The 24,351-nt window shown below is 32.8% G+C and overlaps 1 protein-coding gene across 1 annotated transcript in view; it reads left to right on the top strand.

The window, feature by feature from the left end:
- The window catches only part of Ccdc39 (coiled-coil domain containing 39), a 61,392-nt gene extending 37,294 nt beyond the window's left edge, over positions 1 to 24,098 (top strand). Inside the window, exons 10-20 of the mRNA XM_046466880.1 lie at positions 534 to 728; positions 1,641 to 1,805; positions 3,298 to 3,435; positions 5,264 to 5,472; positions 11,457 to 11,580; positions 18,836 to 18,995; positions 19,973 to 20,079; positions 21,106 to 21,246; positions 21,382 to 21,561; positions 21,771 to 21,856; positions 23,538 to 24,098. Coding sequence (XP_046322836.1) covers positions 534 to 728; positions 1,641 to 1,805; positions 3,298 to 3,435; positions 5,264 to 5,472; positions 11,457 to 11,580; positions 18,836 to 18,995; positions 19,973 to 20,079; positions 21,106 to 21,246; positions 21,382 to 21,561; positions 21,771 to 21,856; positions 23,538 to 23,685 — 1,653 coding nt within the window. The 3' untranslated portion in view covers positions 23,686 to 24,098. The remainder of the gene's footprint in view (positions 1 to 533; positions 729 to 1,640; positions 1,806 to 3,297; positions 3,436 to 5,263; positions 5,473 to 11,456; positions 11,581 to 18,835; positions 18,996 to 19,972; positions 20,080 to 21,105; positions 21,247 to 21,381; positions 21,562 to 21,770; positions 21,857 to 23,537) is intronic.
- The last annotated feature ends 253 nt before the right edge of the window (positions 24,099 to 24,351 follow it).

Here is a 24,351-nt window from a genome sequence, read left to right as displayed (position 1 = left end):
AGTGGACTCATGTTAGTAGCTTGAAATTGGTTGCTGTAGTAAATGTTTATATCGTGAAAGTCATATTCTTCTGAATCCCACCTCCATTGGAGAGCTGATATTTAGACATTTACCTGCTCATTACATAATCAAAAGAAGATGGAGTTTGGGTGACACTGTTTCTTCCCTCCCACACCCTCAAGATGGCAGTGAACTCAGTGAACTTATATATTTTTCTCCAGTGGTTTTTATTTTTTGAGGAAACCAGTGGAGTGACCTAGTGTTGAGACTAGGGCCATGTGATATGGAATTAAGATGACAGGACAAAGTGCATGATAGAGGAATAGAAAACTCCTAATTTAGTCTACTAGAGTAGATGATAGGAAATGTTGGGAATTTGTTGAAATCATGCATGGGGTTTTATATTCCCAAAGGCTTCAATATTGGTGGCAAGATTTCAAGTTTGTTTATAAGCTCCTAAATTATAGTGTTCATATATAAAAAACATTTTAAGATATTATGATTTCATTAACCATTATAATTCTTATTATCAGGAAGTAGAAGTTCAATTGAACATAGTGAAAGATGTGCTATTTAAGAAAGTTCAGGAGTTACAGACTGAGACAATGAAAGAAAAAGCTGTCATATCTGAAATTGAAGGAACCCGTTCCTCTCTGAAACATCTCAGCCATCAATTATATAGACTGGATTTTGAAACTCTGAAGCAGCAAGAAATTATGTACTGTCAGGTAGATGTTACTCTTGTGATTGTCTTCCATATTGATTTTTTATAGTTGTGGTGGTCAAGATGCCTCAATATCCTAAGAAAAGAAGAGTTTCTAAGCACTCTTTTGGAAGGACAGACAGATGCTAATGGTGGGATATTATGTTAGGTTCACAGTAGGATAGGGAAACCCTAAAAGCTATTCTTTTTCTCTATCTAACATGAACAGGCAATAGGAGAGACAATTCTAGTGAGGGAGACCCATGTTTTAAAGGAAACGGGGACAGCTGAGCCCAGAACAAAACAAGTCATGGGATACCTGAAAACTAGAAAAAACTATGTTGATTTTTATGTGTGCCAATATGAACACCTCATCCCTATCCCCAGGGCAATAGAGTAAATGTATTTTTCATTTTTTCTCTATTTATTAAAGACACACACATCTTACGTATTTTCATGATAATTTCTTAACACCCTCTCTTTCTACATCTTAATTTTCTCATCTAATATATTCTTGGTGGTTCAAAATTAAGTATAATTTTTAAAATGATTAATGAGAAGTTTATTATATTTGAACCTTTCCTAGTTATTTGTGACTATCTTTCTTGCATGCTCTAGAAAATGTACCCTCAACGATCCATGTCTATATAAGTCCAGTAAATTTACTAAGGCTTTTAGGGCAGTATGATAAACACCCCTGACTTTGTTACATTTTTAGATTGCTTTCATGTAACTCATGCACTCTGTTGAAAATGGTTTGTTATTGTTCCCTTTAAAGAAATATTCTATCCTGAATTGCTAAAGGACTAGAGCGATTTTACTAAGTGATGATGCCAACGCCAAATGCATAAGAATGTGTTCAGTGTGTTTTTATGTTACAGAGAAGCTTTAAATTATTTATTTCTCCTTATTAACTTCTTTTTAAAAACTATAACAGGATTTTTACATTCAACAAGTGGAACGGAGAATGTCACGGTTAAAGGGAGAGATTAATTCAGAAGAAAAACAAGCCCTTGAAGTAAAAATTATTGATCTTAGGAAATCCGTGGAACAGAAGAAGGCTACCCTTGGTGTTTTGGAGACACAAATGAAGAAGCTTCATGTAATTTAGCTTTATGTAATTTGTTATGTTTCTGGTATCCTAGTTAACAGTTGTTCAGTTTTAAGTCAATAGGTTCCCAAGACAACTTTGGTTAAGGTGATTGCTAAATTACCCAAATATATAAACAAAGGTTCACATTTTGAGAGACAGTATTAGAATGTAATGTTCCCATTAAACATTTACTATATGGTAAATATTGTATTATATTTCTCTAATATTTTATTTCACTTAGTTCTTATGCCTTGTGAGGAAGGTACTGTTTCTATTTTACAAAGTATGTGACTTATCCAAGGTTACATAGTTAGTACCTAGAGAACTGGGATTTGATCCTTGGTCTATTTGACTTTGAATTACTTTCTGAGTAGACTTTTTAGAACATTGGTAAACTCCAATTTTTTTTTTCCATACTAAATAACTTGATTGCCTGTTTTCTCTGAAATGCTCTCTAAAAGAAGCAGCTCTTATTTTTTGAGTCATCTATTGTTGTTATTCCACTAATTACTTATTACAATATTTCAGTTGACTCCATTCAGTTAGTAAGGTGAGAATGTTCTTCATCTTTAGGAGTTTTATTATGTTTATGGTACTATAAAAACCTACAGATGATGAACACTTTTCATATGTTTGTTGATCAATTGTATTTCTTCTTCTGTGAAGTGTCTGTTCAGTTCCTAGCCCATTTATTGGGTTATTTGGGTTTTTTTGGTATTAAGTTTTTTGAGATCTATCTATCTATCTATCTTATCTATCTATCTATCTATCTCCTGGATATTAATGCTCTATCCGAGGTGCCTGTAGTAAAGATTTTCTCCCATTCTGTAGGCTCTCTCTTCACATTATTGTTTCCTTTTCTGTCTAGCAATATGTAATTACATTTGTAATAATAATAACAGCCACCACTGATTTCTCATGTGTCAGGCACTGTCCTACATACTTCTTGACAGTAACTGTTTTAATCTTCCCAACAACCTGGGGAGGTAGGAGTTGTTCTCATTTCCATTTCAGAGGTGAGGAACTGAGGAAGAGTAGGTTACCCACCAAGGTCAGATGGCTAATAGGTAATAGAGGTCATCTGATTCTAGAGCTTATTCTTAGGCCCCTATGTTTTCTCAGACCCATAATGTTTTTACTTTGGTACTTGGATAGGATCAAGCAATTCCAGTATAGAAGGGGTGAGTCCTGTAATGAATTAAAATGTATATTCCCTCTCCTTAGAAATGGTGAGCTCTTCATTATTTGGTTGAGCTAGAACAATGCATAATATTTTCTATAATTATTGAACTCAGCCTAAACCCAAAATATCAATAGATGATGAAAATAAAAATGTTTCTATTTGACTATCTGTGTATATTATGTAAGATACATAGCATGATGAGAGAGTAAAATATCTGATTATAAATATTTGAGAGTGTATAATTTATTTTCATTATAGTATGTCCTTAATTTAGTTCTTGAAGTCATGCTTTCATATATCTTTTTCTTTTTTTTACAGAATGATCTTTACTTCATCAAGAAGTCAAACAGTAAAAATTGTGATGAAAAACAGTCCCTCATGACTAAAATAGATGAACTAAATATTTTTATTGACAGATCAGAGAAAGAACTTATTAAAACCAAAACTTTAAAACAGGTACACTAAAATTATGTACATATATCATTTTAAAAGCCATGTAGAAATTTTTAAAAATATGGAAAATAGTGAAGAAGAAAAAAGTATGATCACTGTACCTAAAAAAAGTGTTGAAGTCATATTTTTTCTTTCAGTTTTTTAAAGAAAATTGGCTTTTTATTTTATTTTGTATTTAATAAATTTTAATATATTATACAAATTTCCTAAAACACTAACTACTCCTTAAAAAACAACTCTTGATGACTTCCTGAAAATATATTGCATGAGTTACTATAACTCACTTAAGCACCTTCTACTTTGGGGATATATTTGTTTCCAATGTCTGGCTATTATGCATCATACAATAATGGAAAATGCACATATGTCATTGTACAGTTTTTCAGTTAGTTTCCTGGGATAAATTTTTAACTATATAATTATTATTATCAAAAAATTTTAATTGTAGATGGACACAATATATTCATTTTTGTTTGTGTATTTTTATGTGGTGCTGAGGATGAAACCCAGGGCCTCATGCATTCGAGGCAAGTGCTCTACCACTGAGCCACAACCCCAGCCCCTAACTGTATAATTATGAGAGAGGGAGAGAAGAGGGAGAGAAGAGGGAGAGGAGAGGGAGAGGGAGAAAAGGAAGGAAGGAAAGAGAAATATCTTTGGTGTCTTAAAACTAATTTTTAAGCTAAATTGCCCTCTAGAGGCTTTAACTAATACTTCCCCAACAGCAGTGTGTAAACATTCTATTTCATTTACCACTACTGAGGCTGGGTATTCCAAGTTACAAAACCATTGCCAATTTGATAGACAGATATGGTATCTCATTGTTTTATTCTACATGTTTAAATTTGAGACATTTAAAATATTTTGTTTAAGGATAAAATGTAAAACATTTATGTTTAAATAAAATGTTTACAACATTTTTCCATTATGTTCCGTATTTTTCTTTTTGGATATCTAATTTATGTTTTTTGTCTACTTTTCCACCAGAGGTTTATATATTTGAATTTTTAATGAAATATTCTTATATGTGAAAATATTATTTTGTTGTGTTTATATTTTCATTACTTACCTTTAAATTTTTATTCAGACATGAAATCTTTTTTAAATATCAAACCTGTGGGATTTTTTTCCTCTTTATAATTTTTATGTTTAGAAGCTTCTTTGTCACCCTAAAAATCAGAAAAATGTTTGCTATTTCTAGTTGCATTGATGTCATTTCTCATGTTAAGTTTTTCATTCATCTATAATATATTTTTGTACATGTGATATCTAGTAAGGATATAGTCTCTCCTCCAACTATAAAGCCAACTGTAAAGCTACATTTATGAAATAGAAAAATCTTATATTTTGTTTCTATGTTTTATTTTTGAGATTGATCAATTTATTCACTCTTATGTCAGGACTCTACTTATGACTAAATTGTTTTAAAATAGAAATGTATTTTCATATTATATTGCGAGATTTAGTTGAGTATAAAAATGTTCTTCCATAGGATTTTATGTTTTTTCTGGACATTTAAATTTCAATTGTGGGAATAACTTCTTCCTTTTTTTTTCTGTAAAGCCAGAATTTAAAATTGAATGATTTTTTTTTTAATGACTTGGAATAGCCATGCCCACCCCTCCTGCATTATTTATGTATTTATTTATTTATTAAAGAATCATGACTATGGAGCAATTTAAATTTAACCCTAGTTAATGTCTTTAGTCAATGGTCAAATTAGAAAATGGCATATTCTCAAGTTTGACTTTTAGAGCGATAAAAAGGAAGATATTTTGGTTTTGATATAAAAATTAATTATTTCAATATTTGAAAATTTTGCTGTTAATAGGATATGATGATAGAGGACAATCTTCTAAAACTTGAAGTTAAACGCACTCGAGAAATGCTTCACAGTAAGGCAGAAGAAGTTCTTTCCCTGGAAAAAAGGAAACAGCAGTTATGTACTGCTATGGACGAGCGAACTGAAGAAATTAAGGTTCATAAAACAATGCTTGCCTCACAAATAAGATACGTTGATCAAGAACGGCAAAGCATAAGGTAATTATCAGTTTTGAAACACTGCTAAAGAATTTTGAAAACAAACGTGTGTTAAACCGTGATGCAAAGAAAAGACCACTGACTCCAATTTTAAATCAAAGTAAAGTAAGCTTGTAATTCCTACCCGCTGGGACTGTCTCTTCTGAAATCCTTGGATTAGAGAACAGTACTCCAGCTATCTAGGAGTGCAGTTTTATAGCACAAAAAGTTGCAAAAAAAGGGGAGTGTCTTAAAAACTTACAGATAATAGGATTTTGACAAGCATAATAGAAAAGCAGGTAGTAGGTTAATGGTCTAAATGGTTCAGCACCCTGGAAGTAAATTTAGATCCCAACATCAGAATTTATGAGGCACCATTAGGGTTTCAGAGAGCGTTGTTATCTGGTCAGGGAAAGCCAGAAATGGGTGAGTTCAAGGCATGGGCAGGCATTCCAAGCAAGTTTAGAAATTGCAGTAATTTATAGTAAAATAGAAATTAACTTTTCAAGACTTTGTGTTGAGATGGCTCCCAATCTTAAGATGGAAATAGGCTGGGTTCATCAAGTGAAGTGATGCTTGTTCCCTCCATGACCCTGATATTCATCTTTTTCTTATTCACTTGAAAAGGCCTTAATAGAAGATATAGAGTATGTTATAGCCGTTAAGTCTAGGTACTTTCCTATCTTTCCTTTGGCTTGTTCTTTACTCTTTGGATTCTTGCTTTTACATTAAGATCATTAAGCCACTTGGGGTTGATTTTTGTGTATGGCTTGTGATAAGGATCCAATAATGAATTTTTCCCTATACAGCTACATTTATTGAAGCAATTTTCCTGCAGGAATTTTTCAGATCTTTTATAAAATTATTCCTGGCCACATGTTATTTTTTACATTGCTGTCAACATTATCTTCTTTTATAGCATTTTATTAATTTTTTTGTTGCTGATATTTACCAATATTTTACAGTTAGTTTCTGTATCTTAAGTATTCAACAAGCTCCCTGAAACTCGAGTTAATTATAACATTCTTCCTTAGATTCTATACTTATAGATATTTCATTCATATCATTTTTGTATAATAATTGTTTTGTTTCTTTCTAATTTTTATAAGTTTTGTTTCTTTTCTATACTTGCTAGGACCTTCAGTCCAATGCTGAATAATGGTGATTACACATGCTTTAATCTTGTTCCTAATCTCAAAGGGAAAGTTTTTGTTGTTTTATCCTTAAGCATAAAGCTTACTGTAGGTTATTTATTTATTTATTTATTTATTTATTTATTTATTGCTACAGACTGAACCCAGGGCCTTGTGCATGGTAGGGAAATGCTGTGGCAGTAAGCTATATTCCCAGTGCTGTTTGTTTTGAGATACCCTTTATCATAATTAAGGTAGCTCCCATCTATTTTTATTCTTTGCTAAGAGGTTTTAATTTTTAACACTGGAAATGGCTTTGTCTTTTGTTATTAATTTTTCTGTATTCACTTATATTGATTAGTTTTTCAAAGTTAAATTATTCTTATATTCCTGGAATAAACTCAATATGTCTGCCACATATTATCTTTTGTATGTACCTAGATTTTGTTTGATAATATTTTAATGCAAGTTTTACATCCATGTTCATGTATACAAATGGCCCACAATTCTCCTTGCGCTATTGCTTTTGTTAGGCATTCCAAGCAAGTTTAGAAATCACAGTAATTTATAGTAAAACAGAAATTAACTTTTCATGACTTTGTGACGAGATAGCTCCCAATCTTAAAATGGAATTAGGCTGGGTTCATTATGCGAAGTTGTTAAGGTTATGTTTATCTTCTTAAAATGACTTATGTGTTTCTTATTCATTTATATTCTGGATAAGTTTGTAAAAGAGTAGAATTACATCTTCTATGAATTTTCAAAGACCTCATTGGTAAAACCACTGGTGTTATCTGTTGGGGAAGATTTTTGGTCCTTTGTTAAATTTATTTATTGGCCATATAGAATAATGCAGATTTTGTATTTCTCTTTGATTTAGTTTGGGAAACTGTGTTTTTCCCTGGGGAAATATTTTTTTATACTTCATCCAAAGTTTCAATTATTGCCATCAGTAGTCCATAATATCATTTTATTACTTAATAGTTGTAGCATGTATAGATATTCTTGATATTGTTTATTTGTACCTTGTCATTTTTAGGTGGGATAAGTCTTACAAAAAGTTAATCAATTTTATCAGTGTTTGAAAAGAATCAGTTCTTACTGATCTTTTCTATTGTGCGTTCATTACTTCATTAATTTCTGATCTCATCTTTACTATTCTTATTTTTTGTGGGGTTTTAAATGTTCCTTATCTAACTTCTTTAAATAGATGTGTAGTTCATTATTTTTCAGTATTAAAGCTAAATTTCCTCTAAGTATGATTTTAGCTGCATCCCATGAAATTTGATATTGTCATGGGTTTCTTTCTTTTCTTTTCTTTCTTTTTTTGTCTTTCCTGCCTTTCATTGTCTTAATTGAAGTTTTATTTTAAAGAGACAACTTTGTGAAGGTATAACTGAGCTACAATAAATAGCTCATATTTAAACTGTACAATATAAATATATACCTGAGAAAACATCACCGCACATCATGACCCTCACAAGTTTCTTTGTGCCCCATCGTAAATCCTCCTGCCAGTCCCTTCCAATGTGCCTTTCCAAGATAGCTGCTTTTTATACATATTTTAGATTGCATTATCAGGAGTTTTATATGAAGGGAATCCATTAGTAAATACTCGTTTTCTGCCTTTTGTCATTTGACATAATTATTTTGAGACTCCGTCCGTACTGTGTGTAATCACTAATAACATTCCTTTTCATCAGAGATTGGCACACTCTTTTGCAAGGGTTAGATATTAAATGTTACAGTTCTTTGCAAACCATATCATCTTTGTTTCAATAACTCAACTCTACCATTGTGGAGTGAAAGCAGTCACAGAAAATATGTAAATAAATGAGCATAGCTATATTCCAAAAAACTTTATGAACAATGAAATTTTGTTTTCATCTTTCATAAAATTTAGTTCTTTTGGTTTTTTTGCAACTATTTAAAAATGTAAAAGCCATTCTTTGCATGTAGGCTGTACAAAACAGGTGGCAGTCAGAATGGTTTGCCAACTCTGGCTTTTTATTTTTTCAAAAGTAGTGTTTCATGATACTCTAATTTGTTTATATATACACCTGATGAAAAATGGACGTTCATGTTCTTTCCAGTTTTTAGCTGTTACAAACAAAGCTGCTATGAACATATGTATTGTTGGCATAGACATGTGCTTTCTTTTTTTCCTGGCTAAATACCTGGGAGAGGAATTACTGGCTCACATGATATTCATATCTTCATCTATTTGTATCTATATCCATATGACTTTTCAAGAAATATTAAGAAATTACCATGTATTCAGTCTTTCTGTCTCTCCTGTCTTTTATTGATTTAATGAATTTTATTTTTCTTCCTTTTAATTGAAAATTAAAAATTCTAATTATTTTTTGGTCATTTTTAAATTCAAAAGAGAGTTTGTCTTTCCCTTCTTAAAAAGACTTAGCACCTTTTACTTCTACTTTTTTTCCCCTCCTCTTTTATGTATTCTTGAAAACACTGATTAAATTTAGAATACAATGTTTTTATGAAAGGTCTGATTCTAGGGTAATTCAATTTACATCATAGGGAACCTAATTTTTGTTGTTGAGTTTCTTTAAAAGCTTTGGGACAATCTCTTTATCCTTGCTTTTCATGTCTGGGTGTTTAAATTTTTCTTGCTTGGCTTTTAGAGAACTCTTTCAATTAATTATTTCATTCACATCTTTCTTTGGTTCAGGGGAATATTTTTCTCTATTACTTCAACTTTTTTTCTCATCACCACTTTCTCTGTTTTCCCCATTTTTTTTGCTCATTCTTAGTGGATGCTGACCTTCTAGATCTGTCCTCCAGGTTTCTTAACTTTTCTCTCATTTTCTACTTTATTTACTTTAAAAAAATATTCTTATTTTCTCTCTCCCTAGTTCCCTTTCTCTCTGGCTAGCTTCCTCCACATTTCTCCATCTCTCCAACTCACAACTGAATCTTTATTCTTCACTGATATTTATTGAACAGGAGAACTCATTTTCAAGAACTGTTGTTCTTTCTTTGATTCTTTCTTTTCCTAAGAGTCCATTTTGTTTTATAGATATTTTTGGAGCTAATATTTTTTTCATATTTTAGAGAATACTAATTAGAATACTTTGAGAGTTATATTCTATGTATTATCTGTCTCCCAGGATTTGTTTTTCTTTGTTCATTTAATTCATTCTGTTAGCATTTCATGAATGTCTGATGATCCTTGGTTTTCTATCAATATTTTCTAATAAATACTTAATTAATAATTAGTGGATATTGGGATAGGTAGTTGGTAAGGGTTTTATCTGTAGCTAAGTAGATCTCTTTCTTCAACAAATCTGTCCACCAAATGGGAGCCTGGTTTTAGGCTCTTAGCTAGTTTGTCCCCTAAGGAGCACAAATTGTTACTAGGCAGAATCAGGACTTCCATTGTTACCAACAGTTAGAATGTATTTATTTTGAATGAAGTAGACTTCATTATATTGCTAAGCAGAACTGCCTTTCTTTTTCATTTACTTCCACTGTTGTAAAACTCAGAATTACTTCATGTTCTCTCTTTACTTCTTTCTCTAGCACCAACATATATGCTACTGTGGCAATCTGTCAGTCATCATCAGAGTAGAGACCATCCCTGTCAACATCTCTGTATACCCAGGGTATTGGGGGAAATGACCCAGATGTTCGATGAAGATCCTTTTATTAACTACCTATTGATGGTAGCTCACAAATCAATTTTGCTCTTTTGATTTATTATTCTTAAGTTTGGGTTTTCTTCAGACTTCTTCGGTAGAAAATAGTTTTTGCTGCCTCAGTAATCTTCCATGAGCATCTGTCTTTTTCTATCACTCTTATCATATCTGTTTTCCATTTTCCTATGAATTTGTGAAAATATTTGTGTCTTTCTTGTTTCTAGAGATATTATGGCTTAAAAAAACTTCTTCATCTCAGGAAAGAGAACAGATAAACTTCTGCTCAGTCTGCCATCTTAAGCTTGAAGGCTAGCTTCCGTTTATGATCACCTGAAGGATGGGCAAATTTTTTTTTCTGATAAAAAAATAGTGACAATTAAAAATAAGAAAATCTTTAACTAAATATATTTTTCCGTCAGTTTTCTCTTGGGGCAGAAAACTGGTAGGTTGAAGATTTTTTTTCACCATGGTTTTGTGTCTTAACTTTCATGAGATTGTTGCAGGTAAATGACTCACCCTCCATATTGCCATGAGTATATTAGCACTACTAGTATTATTATAAAATAACTTCTAAAAAATAGCTTATAAAATATAAATTTATTGTAATAAAAGGAAAAAGTACCAATTTAAGAATTTGAATCTGAATGTTAGGAGACAATTCTCTGTGAGCTTCTCATATTTCTGCATGCGTTGCAAGGGGAGGTATTTTCTGCCCTGTTCTGGATTATCTTTTCAAAGATATTTGAATAGCATACAGCCTCAGAGGAAGAGGTAGTATTTCACTATGGAGGAACAGTTAGGCATACTTGTTTATTTTCTGTTAGAAGATATTTGGGTTGCCTATACTTCCTCAGCGATGACACAAACCTACCAACTGCCTTCACCTGAGCATCTCCTTCCCATTGTGGGACAGGGGAATGGGTAGAAGCAAGGGGAACCTTTGCAAACAGGAAACTCGTACATATTACTTGCTGTACCATGAGTAATAATTTATAAGTCCTTTGTTTATGCCATAGGAATCTCATGTCTTCTGACAGCATCCATGAAATCATGGCATGCTAACTTGTTAGCTTTCAAGTAGATAAACTCTGAATTATTAAATTAAAAAATGAGAACACATTTGACCTGCTTGAGTTCGATAATAACATAAATCCAAATGTCATCAGAAAGAACTCATGACTGTCCTTTATTTTTTTTCTCTTTATATTAGCGCTGAGTTTCATGAGCGACTAAGTAAAATCAACAAGCTGAAGAATAGATATGAAATTCTTACTGTTGTTATGATGCCTCCTGAAGGAGAAGAGGAGAAAACACAGACCTATTATGTAATAAAGGTAATCTTAATTGATTTACAGATGTGAGAGTAAGAAGTATCTTTCTTTGTTAACTCATTCACAGTAATCTTCTGGGTTTAAATGAACCCAAAAGAGCAAATGTTTTCCATGAAACAATAGCAGCTATTTTACTTAGTTAGGGTCATTAGCTAATGCATTAATAACATCCAAAACATTAGTTGCTAGATGGAGATAATGAAGCATTATCAGTTCTATATATATCACCAATCCCTGAGATCCAAGCATGCCCTCTGGATCCCAAAGCCTACTGCTAACTTCCTCTTTTGAGTTCAGGTCATTCTAAGTTGACCATTCTTTAACCATCATTTTTGCTGTCATTTTTATTGTGTCATTTTCCCTCATCTAGTCAAGACTCATAATCTGTTTTACTCTAAGACATATATCATCATTCTGGGTGCCTTAAGCATGCATGTGACAAACTGTTCAATACCTTAAGGCTTTCTTTCACTATGGCCACCTATTATATGCCATACGCTGGACCTTAGCATTTTGTGGAAGCTATACCACCTCTGAATCTTAAACTCCAGTTTACGTTTGCAGTCCTGGTAAGCAGTTGTCCAGAGAGGAAGAGGGCTGCTCCCTTTCTCTCTTACTGTACAGGATACAGACATATCAGGTAAAACTGTTTTTTATCTCTCTCTCTCTCTCTCTTTTGTTTTTAAACCAGGGTGCTTAATCACTGAGCCACATCCCCATCCAGTTTATATATATATATATATATATATATATATATATATATATATATATATATAAAATCTCACTAAGTTGCTTAGGACCTTGCTAAGGCTGGCTTTGAACTTTCAATCCTCCTGCCTCAGCCTCTCAAGCTGCTGGGATTACAGGCATGCACCACTGTACCCAGTGAAACTGCTTTTCTTTTGTGATGTTTGAGAGTTGTCTGGTTATCTTAACCTAAGAACTCATAAGAGAGAACTCCAGAACTGATCAGGAATTGAATGTAATTTTGTTCCTGTATACTGCTACATTCATCTTTTCCATGTAGAAAATACCCTGGATAGATGTGAATTTCTTTATAAAAAGGTTTGGGAAATTACTCAATACACTTTAAGAAAGGACTAAAATTGTAACTTTGACTCATGGATAGAGGTACTCTCAATTCACACCTTCAGAGAATGGTCCTGTGGATGCTGTCTTCAACTTCTACATATTTCCTTCAGCAACCAAGTTTTCTTCTATAGCCTTTCTTCAAGTTTTCCCCTAACACATACATTGAGTGTGGCTTGCCTAACTTGTAACCTTTGGAAATTAACCTATGGGAAATCAGTGCTAATTCTCAAATCTTTGTTATAACATCAGACTTCTGCCTAATAGTAACAAGATACTCCTCCTCCCATATTTTAAAGGGTCTCATATTGTGAGGGGTAATCTCTAATTAGTTAGCTGTGGGTAGAAGGTAAATGTTGCAATTCCAGTTATTCTTCTCTAACAACAAGGGCTGCGGTGAGTTACTTACATATACTGGTGTTAAGAATGCCTCTGTCCATATCCTGCTTTTGTCTCTAAGTAAGTAGTGATCTTGAATAAGTTGTATGACCCTTTAAGGCCTGTTTTCTCACTTGCAAAATGAGGATGATAATATTGTTACTTTTGTTGGAAAAAGTATGTGAGAAAATATATGCAAAGCTCTCAGGATAGTGCTTGGCACAAGATGACACTCAAATATTAGCTATTATTATTGTTATTGCTGTGATGATGCTGATTCATCTACTCAGGAAAACAGGCAAAATATTTTTAGTGAGGGAAAAATTATGCTTCTATTCACAGTGACAGTGATGGACAAATATCATATAACATGTTAAGTAATTTGAGGCTATCAGTTACCCTCAATTGACTGATACCATACTTCTTTTCCTTCCATCTTCTCTGGGATCCATAGCTTGTCACATAGTTATTTCTGTTTTTAATTGTATAATATGTTTAAAATTTTTACTAACAATACTTCACATGTCTCACATATATAAAAAATGAGCCTTTATTTCTTTAGAACTGTTACTGTCTGGGGATGCTGGGTTGTTGTCTCTATTCAGCAAAGACTTGAAGAACAGGACACAGGGAGAGCAAGCAAGAAGTAGATAGAAGGGGCCCCAGAGCTAGGAATCCAGGGGGAGTTTTGGCTTGTTCTTTTTATGGTCTCTGGAATTTCCTCCTTTTCTGATGTCCTCCCCTGTCCATGTGCTTCACACTATTATTGGTTGGTGCCCCCTCTGTCCATGTGTTTTACTCTTGGATCCCACTTAGGAGCATGAGTACGAAAGTGTCTCTCTGATTGGGTCCTCCACTTTTGTCCACAAGCACTTTCATCAACCAGGAAGTTGACCACATTAGAAGACCCACTCCATGCTCCTTTGTTCTGACTTTGCCTCCAACCTCCTTACTCATGGTCTTGCCCTGGCTGTCAAGCCCTTCTATATCTCCCTCATAACTAAATTCAGTCTAACTTTTATCAGGAAAAATTATCCATGGCATGAAAATGGAGACAAACAGTCACTGGGTGCCATGACACCATTACATGGTGACACCAAGTACTTGGCATTTCTTAGCAGGCCCTTCAGGGATTATCTGATTGAAAAGGAGTGAACACCTTTGACTTCATGTTGACTAATTATTTTATCTATCCTTCCATGGGGATAGATATGAACTTGTAGATAACTGAGAGTAACACAAATGATTCTTTTTGCTAACAATGTAAATGAATTTTGGCTAGTGGAAACACAACTGTGCTTTTTTGTTTTATATTTGTATGAGAATAACTTTTAACCTTTGGAAAATAATATTTTAACAGTTTCACTAGGAAAAACAAATTTGCCAATTAGAACTTAATTTTTATTTTTCAAAATGATTCCATTTTTCAGAGCCACTGTTTTTTTTTTTTTTTAAATAGATTTAGGGTTAAAATATAGTCAATTCAAGAGATTTCTCTTTTTCTTATCCTTACAATTCTCCACAAAAGGATCTTTCTTGGTGGAGCATATTCGTATGTTTATAAATTTGGGTAAGAGGAATTTGGTTACAGTGTTAGCAACTGTTCTGTTTTCTGCGTGTTGTAAGCCAGGGGTCAGCAAACCAGGCCCCAGTCAAATGCTGCTTGCTGCCTGTTTTGTAAATTAGTATTATGAGACACAATAATACACTTATTCATTTGTGTGTTGACTATGGCTGCTCTCCTGCTACAATGGCAGGTAAGTAGTTTCAGCATAGGCGGAATGGCCCAAAACATTAAAATATTTACTATCTGGCCCTTTACTTTAAAATTTTTTTGACCCTCTTGTTAGTTTCTTAGGGCTTCCATAACAAGGCCACAAAGTAGATATTGTGAACAACAATAATTTGTTTCATACTCCTGAGTCTAGAAGTCCAAGAGGAAGGTGTTATCAAGGTTGGTTCATTCTAAGGGCTAGGAGGGAGGATCTGTTCTATGTCTCTCTCCTCTTCTGGTTTACTGGCAATCTTTGGTGTTCCTTGGCTTGCGAAGGTGTACCTTCATCTTCACATGGTGTTCTTCCTATGTCTCCATGCAGTCTTCCCTCTGTTGGTATATGTTCAAGTTTCTCATTTTGTAGGAATATCAGTTATATTGGATTAAGACCAACCCTAATGACCTCATTGTGACTATATCTACAAAGACTCTGTTTACAAATAAGGTCACATGTCTTTTTCCCAGACACAGTTCAACTCAGAGTCCCTGTTTTTGGTCTTATAGTAGTAGCCTCTGGTCTATGGAGCATACATGGTTTTGTTTTTCTTTTATCAATGGTAGCATCTCACAGTATCTGACTTTTAAAAACCAGACTGAAAAATATAATCAATAACCAGTGAAGAACTGGTATCTTTAAAATCTTATCTAAAAGTTTCTCTTAGTCTTTATAAGTATAGTTATGACCATAATCTAGTGAAATTGTCCAACTCTAAGGTACTTGAAAATGCTTTGAAATGTTAGAAAGCTATTAAAAATTCCAAATACCAACTTTTCTAACCCCAAATAAAAATAAACATTATATAATCTTCAATTTAGAAGCAGATGGAGAAACTTTAGAATTTCAAGGTATACATGAAATTAGAGCAGGAATTTGTATAGGATGAACAAATTTAACTCCTTCATTTGAAAAATGAAATCAAGCTCAAAGAAGAAATATGAATTACTGATGTCACTGAACTCACTGGTAGTCAATCCACAGTTAAAATCCATGTTTTGAATCATTCCAGCTCTTCCACTAAACTATATTTCAAGTAAAAATAGATGTCAATTCTAGACACAACTTAAAGGGATTAGATATAACATATATAGCAACTTTTATCTTTCTTTTTTCTGAGCTTTGACACATAAAAATTGTACATACCTATGGGCTTTTGGGTGATGTTTCCATATATGTGTACATTGTATAACGTTCAAATCAGGGTGAGTGTATCTGTCTCCTCAAGCATTTATCATTTCTTTGTGGCTTTTAAAAATTATAATATTTGTTACAAAAATATGTGTAACTCATGTTTTGAAGCATAATGCAACAAATACCAATGAAACTGTTAAGACTTGAAGCATTACTAATAAGACTTTCTTTCTCATTGACTACATCTGGTTTAAATACATATATCTAGGGATTGAATTAAAATATTGATTTTTAATTTTGACTAAAAATAGAATTTTCAGTGTATATGTTTTTGTGACCCTTTAATCAGAGACATTCTTTGAACTGTACAGAGTATAGCCCAGTGGCATAGTTACCCTAATAGGAATACACTGTAATATGTCTACTCAAAGGAAATTTTAGTTTTTAGCAAGTTATAAACTTCATGTTTTCTATGTATTTATCAAAATAATCTCTATTTTTTAAATAGTTATTTTAAAATTATGACAAAACAAACAGAGGAGGTTATTTCCCTGGATATACCTGGTTCATCTTTTATTCCTTCAAAAGATTTGAAATGAGAAACTGTTCCTGAAGCTCTTTGAGGCCAAAAACATTCTTCTGATTTAATACTGAGTTTCTATTTTTAAAATTTGTTCTAATTAGTTATATATGACAGCAGAATGCATTTCAATTCATTGTACACAATTGCAGCACAACTTTTAATTTCTCTGGTTGTACATGATGTATATATAGTCACACCAACATGTGCAGTCATACATGTATCTAGGGTAGTGATGTCCATCTCTTTCCACCATCTTTCCTGCCCCCATGCCCCCTCCGCTCCCTTCCCCTCACTCCCCTTTGCCCAATCAAAGTTCCTCCATTCTTCTCATGCCCCATTCCCCCATTATAGATCAGCATCCACTTATCAGAGAACATTGGCCTTTGGATTTTTTGGGATTGTCTTACTTTGCTTAGCATGCTGCCTCCAATACCATCCATTTACCTACAAATGCCATAATTTTATTCTCTTTTAATGCTGAGTAATATTCCATTGTGTATATATATCTTAGTTTTTTCATCCATTCATCTATTGAAGGGCATCTAGGTTGGTTCCACAGTTTAGCTATTGTGAATTGAGCTGCTATGAACATTGATATGGCTGTGTCACTATAGTATGCTGATTTTAAGTCCTTTGGTTATAGACCGAGGAGTGGTATAGCTGGGTCAAATAGTGGTTACATTTCAAGTTTTCTGAAGTGTCTCCATACTGCTTTTCATAGTGGTTGCACCCATGTGCAGTGCTACTAGAAATATCTGAGTGTACCTCCCCCCCACTTCCTCTCCAGCACTTATTGTTGCTTCTATTCTTGATAATTGCCATTCTGAATGGAGTGAGATGAAGTCTTCGAGTAGTTTTGATTTTCATTTCTCTAATTACTAGAGAAGTTGAATATTTTTTCATGTATTTGTTGATTGATTGTATATCTTCTGAGAAGGGTCTGTTCAGTTCCTCAGCCTGTTTATTGATTTCGAGTTCTTTATATATCCTGGAAATTAATGCTATAACTGATGTGCATGTAGTAAAGATGTTTTCCTACTCTGTGGGCTCTCTCTTCACATTATTGATTGTTTAATTTTCTGATAAGAAGATTTTTAGCTTGAATTCATCCAATTTATTGATTTTATTTCTTAAGCTTTAGGAGTCTTGTTAAGGAAGTTCAGGCCTCATCTGATGTGATGAAGATTTGGGCCTACTATTCCTCTATTAAATGCAAGGACTCTGGTCTAATTCCTGGGTCCTTGATCCACTTTGAGTTCAGTTTTGTGCTTGATGAGAGATAGTGGTTTAATTTCATTTTGCTGCATATGGATTTACAGTTTTCTCAGCACCATTTGTTGAAGAGGCTATCTTTTCACCAATGTATGTTTTTGGCGCCTTTGTCTAGTATGAGATAAATGTATTTATGTTGGTTTGTCTCTGTGTCTTCTATTCTTTACCTTTGGTCTATGTGACTATTTTGGTGCTAATACCATGCTGTTTTTGTTACTATAGCTCTATAGTATAGTTTAAGGTCTGATATTGTGATGCCTCCTGCTTCACTATTCTTACTAAGGATTACTTTAGCTATTCTGGGTCTCTTATTTTTCCAAATGAATTTTATGATTGCTTTTTCTATTTCTGTGAGGAATGTTGTTGAGATTTTAATTGAAATTGCATTAAATATGTATAAAGCTTTTGGTAATATGGCCATTTTGACAATATTAATTCTTCCTATCCAAGAACATGGGTCTTTTCATCTTCTAGAGTCTTCTTTAATGTCTTTCTTTGGTGTTCTGTAGTTTTCATTGGATAGGTCTTTGACCTCTTTTCTTTGATTCCCAAGTATTTTTTTTTTAATTTTTTTGGAGACTATTGTGAATGGGGTAGTTTTCCTAAATTCTCTTTCTGAATGTTCATCTCTGAGGTAAAGAAATGCATTTGATTTATGGGTATTAATTTATATCCTGCTACTTTGCTGAATTCATTTATTAAGAATACTGAGTTTCTGTTCTCTCTCTAGTGAGTCTTATTTCTGTTTTCAGTGGGATTTACATATGCTTAACTTTTTGTCAGACAGTTTTAGGTAAGCTTTGGTTAATTATTATATTTCCATCATGGTTTTGTATCCTGTATGCCATATTTTAAGGCCTGAGGACTTGGTCTTTTACTCTAAATCAAGTGCAATAAATAAAGGCCTGGTCCCATGTGTAGGTACTAAGGTAAACTTATGTTGTTGTTCATTAACTATTTTCTGCTGCAAGGACAAGACTTTTTCTCCCTGATAAATACCTTTACTTAACTAGTTCTCTTCTATACTTTATAGGCTGCTCAAGAAAAAGAAGAACTTCAAAGGGAAGGTGACAGTTTGGATGCTAAGATCAATAAAGCTGAAAAAGAAATCTATGCTCTGGAAAACACCTTGCAAGTACTCAAGAGCTGCAATAACAATTACAAACAATCTTTTAAAAAAGTGACGCCATCTAGTATGTAGGAGTTATTAAAATATGTACAATTAAGTATATATAATTATTTTATTTATAATTTGTCATATATGACAGAAGAATGTATTGCAATTCATATTACACATATAGAGCACATTTTTTCATATCTCTGGTTGCATACAAAGCAGAGTCACACAATTTATGTCTTTGTACATGTGCATAGGGTAATGATATCCATCTCATTGACCATCTTTCCTACCCCAATGCCCCCTCCCTTCCCTTCCCTCCTCTTTCCCTATCTACAGTTTGTCTAATCTTCTCATGCTCCCCCTCCCAACCCCACTATGAATCAGCCTCCTTATATTAGAGAAAATATTCTGCATTTGGTTTTCTGGATTGGCTAACTTCACTTAGCATTATATTCTTCAACTCCATCCATTTACCTGCAAATGTCATGATTTTATTCTCTTTTAACGCTAAGTAATATTCCATTGTGTATATATATGACATTTTCTTTACCCATTCATCTACTGCAGGGCATCTAGGTTGGTTCTACAGTTTAGCTATTGTGAATTGTGCCACTATAAACATTGATGTGGCTGTGTCTCTATAGTATATTGTTTTTAAGTTATTTATTTTATTTTAACCAGAAGAATGTTATGAGACATGGAGAACAAAAATATACTGTGTTTGATTAAGTAGGAAAAATCAATCACCCTCCCCCCCCCCTTTTTTGTAATTGGTCTGTTAAGATGTTGTTTTCTTTATTGGTTCTGTTGGTATATGACATGTTATTTCTATGGAGAATTAATCTCAAATCTGAAAAAACTGTATATTGCTGCTGTGTGTTGACCAAACAAGAAATGGCTACTACATGCTCACATTGTCTTTCTTTAAGTAGATACAAGGAATTTAACCTTTTATAAGAAGACATCTTAGAAATTTCTTATCTGTAATATTTTGAGACTTCTTCCTCATAGTAAGTTGAAAATTTTAGCTAAAAATTTTCCAAATTTTAGGTGATGAATATGAGTTAAAAATTCAACTAGAAGAACAGAAAAGAGCTGCTGATGAAAAATACAGATATAAGCAAAGACAAATAAGAGAACTTCAAGAAGATATCCAGGTAAATTCTATAGTACCTTTAGTATCTGAAGTATCTTAATAAAAGTCAACTATCATTATTACTACTTCTATTTTCTTGATCTTGCACAAATAATAGAGTTTTTGTACATCTTTAGGGAAGTAGACAGTAAGATATAAAAGTAAAATATTCAGTAAATCAGTTAAAATTCCAATGTGAAGCATTGACATTTGTTATTTGTTGATGGGTCATAGCTAGCCAATTATGATCTATCCACTGACTAATTCCTTAGTGTTCACATTAAGATTGCTCCTTGACATTTAAAAGATAAAAATAAAATAGCATTAAGTAGTTACTAAAGTAAATCACTTTGCCTAGCATTCATGAGGCCCTGGGTTTAATACTCATTAACGTGAAAAGAAACAAAAAATAAGTACATGTATGAAGACTCGAATTGGGTGTCAACATACTTTATATATAACAGAGATATGAAAAATTGTGGTATATATGTATAATAAGAATTGTAATGCAAAAAAATAAACAAAAACAGAGTACATGTATAAAGGTATGAATTGGCATGAACAAATTCTATATACAAAGATATGAAAAATTGTACTCTATATGTGTAATAAGAGCTGTAATGCATTCTGCTGTCATGTATTTAAAAAATAGAATCAATAAAACTAAAAAAATTTGATATGGTAAAAAATGAATGTAAATGTCATTTTAGTTCTTCTGGATAATTTACTAATCCACATACTTATCCCAATAAACTCAACTAAATACAGAAAAAAAAGAAAGAAAGCTGGAACAAATAATATAAATTGTGAACCTTTAAAATTGCCTGATTACAATAGTTATTTATATTATTGATTATTCCAAGTACCATGAAAATACTTTCCAGTGGAATTACGTAGAAAATTTAACCCAAAAGACCATTATACTTAGGCATCGATAGATTAGATATGTATCATATACAAAAATTAATGAATTAAAATTAATACTTGACAAATGAGAAGCAATGTCAGTTTTTGTTCTAGCCAATAAGTGTGTTACTTATTTTTGCAGAGCATGAAAAACACTTTAGAAGTTATAGAACATTTAGCAAATAATGTTCAGGAAAAATTATCAGAGAAGCAAGCTTATTCATTTCAACTACGTAGAGACATTGAGGATCAGAAGCCAAAATTTGAGAGAGTAACTAAACAGGTATTTATATTTTTTTCAAAATTTACTTATAATAGTTTTTTTTAAGTCTTAAATGGTAAGCCCCAATTCTACTTTATCCTTAAAATTTGTTGTAAAAATCTGTTTATCTAATAATTAATTATTATTTACCAACAGTGTGGAAAACTCACCAAAGAAATTCGTCTTTTGAAAGAAACAAAAGATGAAACTTTAGAAGAACAAGACATTAAACTTCGGGAAGTGAGGGAGTTTCACAAGGTCATTGACGAAATGTTAGTTGATGTCATAGAAGAAAATGCTGAAATCAAACTTATTCTTAAAAAATACTTTGAACAGGTAATAATAAAGTACTCTCTAATAAGTAAATTTTTTTCTTTGTTCTTTCTGTGGTACTAAGTATTGAACCTCTTTGTGCATGCTAAGTATGCTATGCTCCATGAAAATAAAAAATTTTAATATCCATCATACAGCAAAATCTAATTAGAATTTTTTTTTCTAAAATAATCATTAGTAGGACTATTGATTACTGTTAAATATTTTTCCAGAATGGGTTAGAACTACCCACAGCTGGTCCAAAAAGCAGTCGCCAAAGTTCTAGATCTCCTTCACAGACTTCCCTGGTGTCAGTAAGGTAAGTAAAAGGCTAATAAAACATCCTAACTCTCATAGCTGCTACCCTGAGTGCATCTAGCCCCTTGCATGTCACCACAGCTCGTGGATGAGCCAGTGCACTCCAGTGCTCTCCTCACCCTCAGCTACCTCATTATGCCAACATTACACAGGCTACATGTAGAAAAAGGCGGTAAAGCAAGAATTCCCTTCTGACTTCTACTGTCACCATTCCTATTACAACACATGGGCTGTGACTGACAATTATTTTAGTAGGATGAAATTTGGGAGTTACAGCTAGCACTGGGATGGACCCCAAGTTGGGGAAATATTTAAGCCATAAAAGGACACATCAAATTTGTGAATAAAACTGCATTAGTGAAATTGTACATAATTAGAATTTATTTGATACTTTGTTCTGATAAAAAGGAAACTATTTTTCCCTTCTGCCATTTATTGTTATTTAGAATTCTATCACTGGGGATGCTTAATCAATTCTCTTGGGCTTTGTTGGCAAAAAAAGAATTATTGTTGATCCCCATTTTAGAATTTCCAATCTCCTATAGTCAGCAGCTACTTATTACTTTCTATTGTCCATGTAGAGATTTCAAGAAAAAGGGAGCTCCTAAAATATGTTTTAAGTATGAAAACTTGGCTTCTAGGGGCTGGGGTCGTGGCTCAGTGGTAGAGCGCTCACCTAGCACGTGTGAGGCACTGGGTTCGATCCTCAACACCACATAAAAATAAAATAAAGATATTGTGTCCACCTAAAACTAAAGAATAAATTTAAAAAATTGGCTTCTATATAAATATATTAAATAGTTACTTGTGTTTCCCTGTACTTTCATAAAATATATTTTAAAAAGCTATCATTTCAGTTGCATAGCTATTTTTTCAAATGATCCCAATTTTCTATCAACATGCCTCTCCTTTTCCTCTTGAATTATTATGTAAGCTATAATTTTGATTGCTTTTCTCAGAAGCAAAATCTTGCCCCTGTTTTGTTACCATCTTGAAAGGCTTTAATACTTCTAACTCTAAGAAATTGATTATATTTGTGTGCTAAGTCAGGTTTTCATTGCTGTGACAGAATACCCAAGTAAAACAACTTAAAGAAGGAAAGATTTATGTTTGCTTCTGGTTTCAGAGGTGTAGTTGGTAGTTGGCTGTGGCAAGGCACAGTATCATGGTGATGAAGGTGTGGTGGAACAGAGCTGCTCACCTCACAAAGGCTAGGAAGCAGAGAAAACAAGGGGCTGGGGACTAGATATATTATCCAAGGGTACATATCTACTAAGAACCCAATCTCATTAATTAGTTTCTACTTCCTATACTTTCTGTCACCTCTCAGTAGTCCATTCGGTATGAATCCTTCAATGGATTAATTCACTGATGAGGTCAGAAACCTCATGATCCAATTACTTCCCCAAAGCCTCACCTCTCAAAAATCATTGCATCGGGCACAAAGCCTTTACACATAAGCTTTTGGGGGATATAAATTATAGCAAGTTGAAAACATTTTTCTCACATAGAAACATATTTATCTATTAATTGAATCTATGTTCATCATTTTCTAAATTGTTTTTTGATATCTGTTAATAGTCATACTTTTAAAAAATTTATCAGTGTTTTGGACTAAACTTACAGTATTTTTTTTCAGGTCAGCTATGAAATTTACATTAAATTTATAATTTGTTTTTAAGGTCAGCTTCAAGTTCCACAAGTATTTCTCCTTCTCAGACTTCAATTAAAGTATTAGCGCTCAACTTCCCGGACTCAGCACCAGGATACAGCACTTCTAGTTCATCTAGTGGCTCTAGTAATGGTAAAAACAAAAGGAGCAGCAAATAAAATTTTACTCTTTTGTACATATTTTAAATACAAAAACTAAAGTTTCATAATAATAGCAAATCCCATTCTATTTTTTTGGTTATATAACAGGACTACTGATATAGTATTAGAAATAAAAAATGATCAGACAAAAGTTTTAATCTAGTGGAAAATGTAAAAACTGATAGTTAGTTTGTAAAACAAAAAAGGTAATTTTCTTAGTTTTCCTATTATTTTATTCCTAGAGAAGGAAAATAATAACAGTAGATTCTTAAGGATAAGTTGTCTAAGCATAGAAAAGATTGTAATTTTCACTGTAATTTTGATGTCTGTAGTGTTAAAAGATAGTTTGCTTCATTGTTTCATGGAACCACACATTCTAATGTAACGGAATCTTTCAGGAATAAACATCTAAAGAGTCAGTGCAATCATAATCAGAAAATTCTCATTTACCTTAGACGACTTCAATATTAAGTTTTCTTTATTCAAAGAGACATATTTCCCAGACTTTTAGGGGAAAATAAGTCTGTTAAAGGCTGTTCCTTCCTTTGGTATAATTTGTTACCAAAAGATAACATCGTAACTCCTCTACCCCAAAGAAAACAGCTAGTAAGAGAAATTCAGTTTATCAGTAAAAAATGTATCTTAAATTCCTAAGAATTACTTCACTTTTTTTTTTTTTACAAC

Source organism: Marmota monax, unplaced genomic scaffold (genome assembly GCF_021218885.2).
Source record: "Marmota monax isolate L192 unplaced genomic scaffold, Marmota_monax_Labrador192_F-V1.1 WCK01_AAM20220418_F8-fsc00074, whole genome shotgun sequence".
Lineage (NCBI taxonomy): Eukaryota > Metazoa > Chordata > Mammalia > Rodentia > Sciuridae > Marmota > Marmota monax.
The sequence above is the reverse complement of the archived record's forward strand: the minus strand, read 5'-3'. Positions and strand labels throughout refer to the sequence as shown.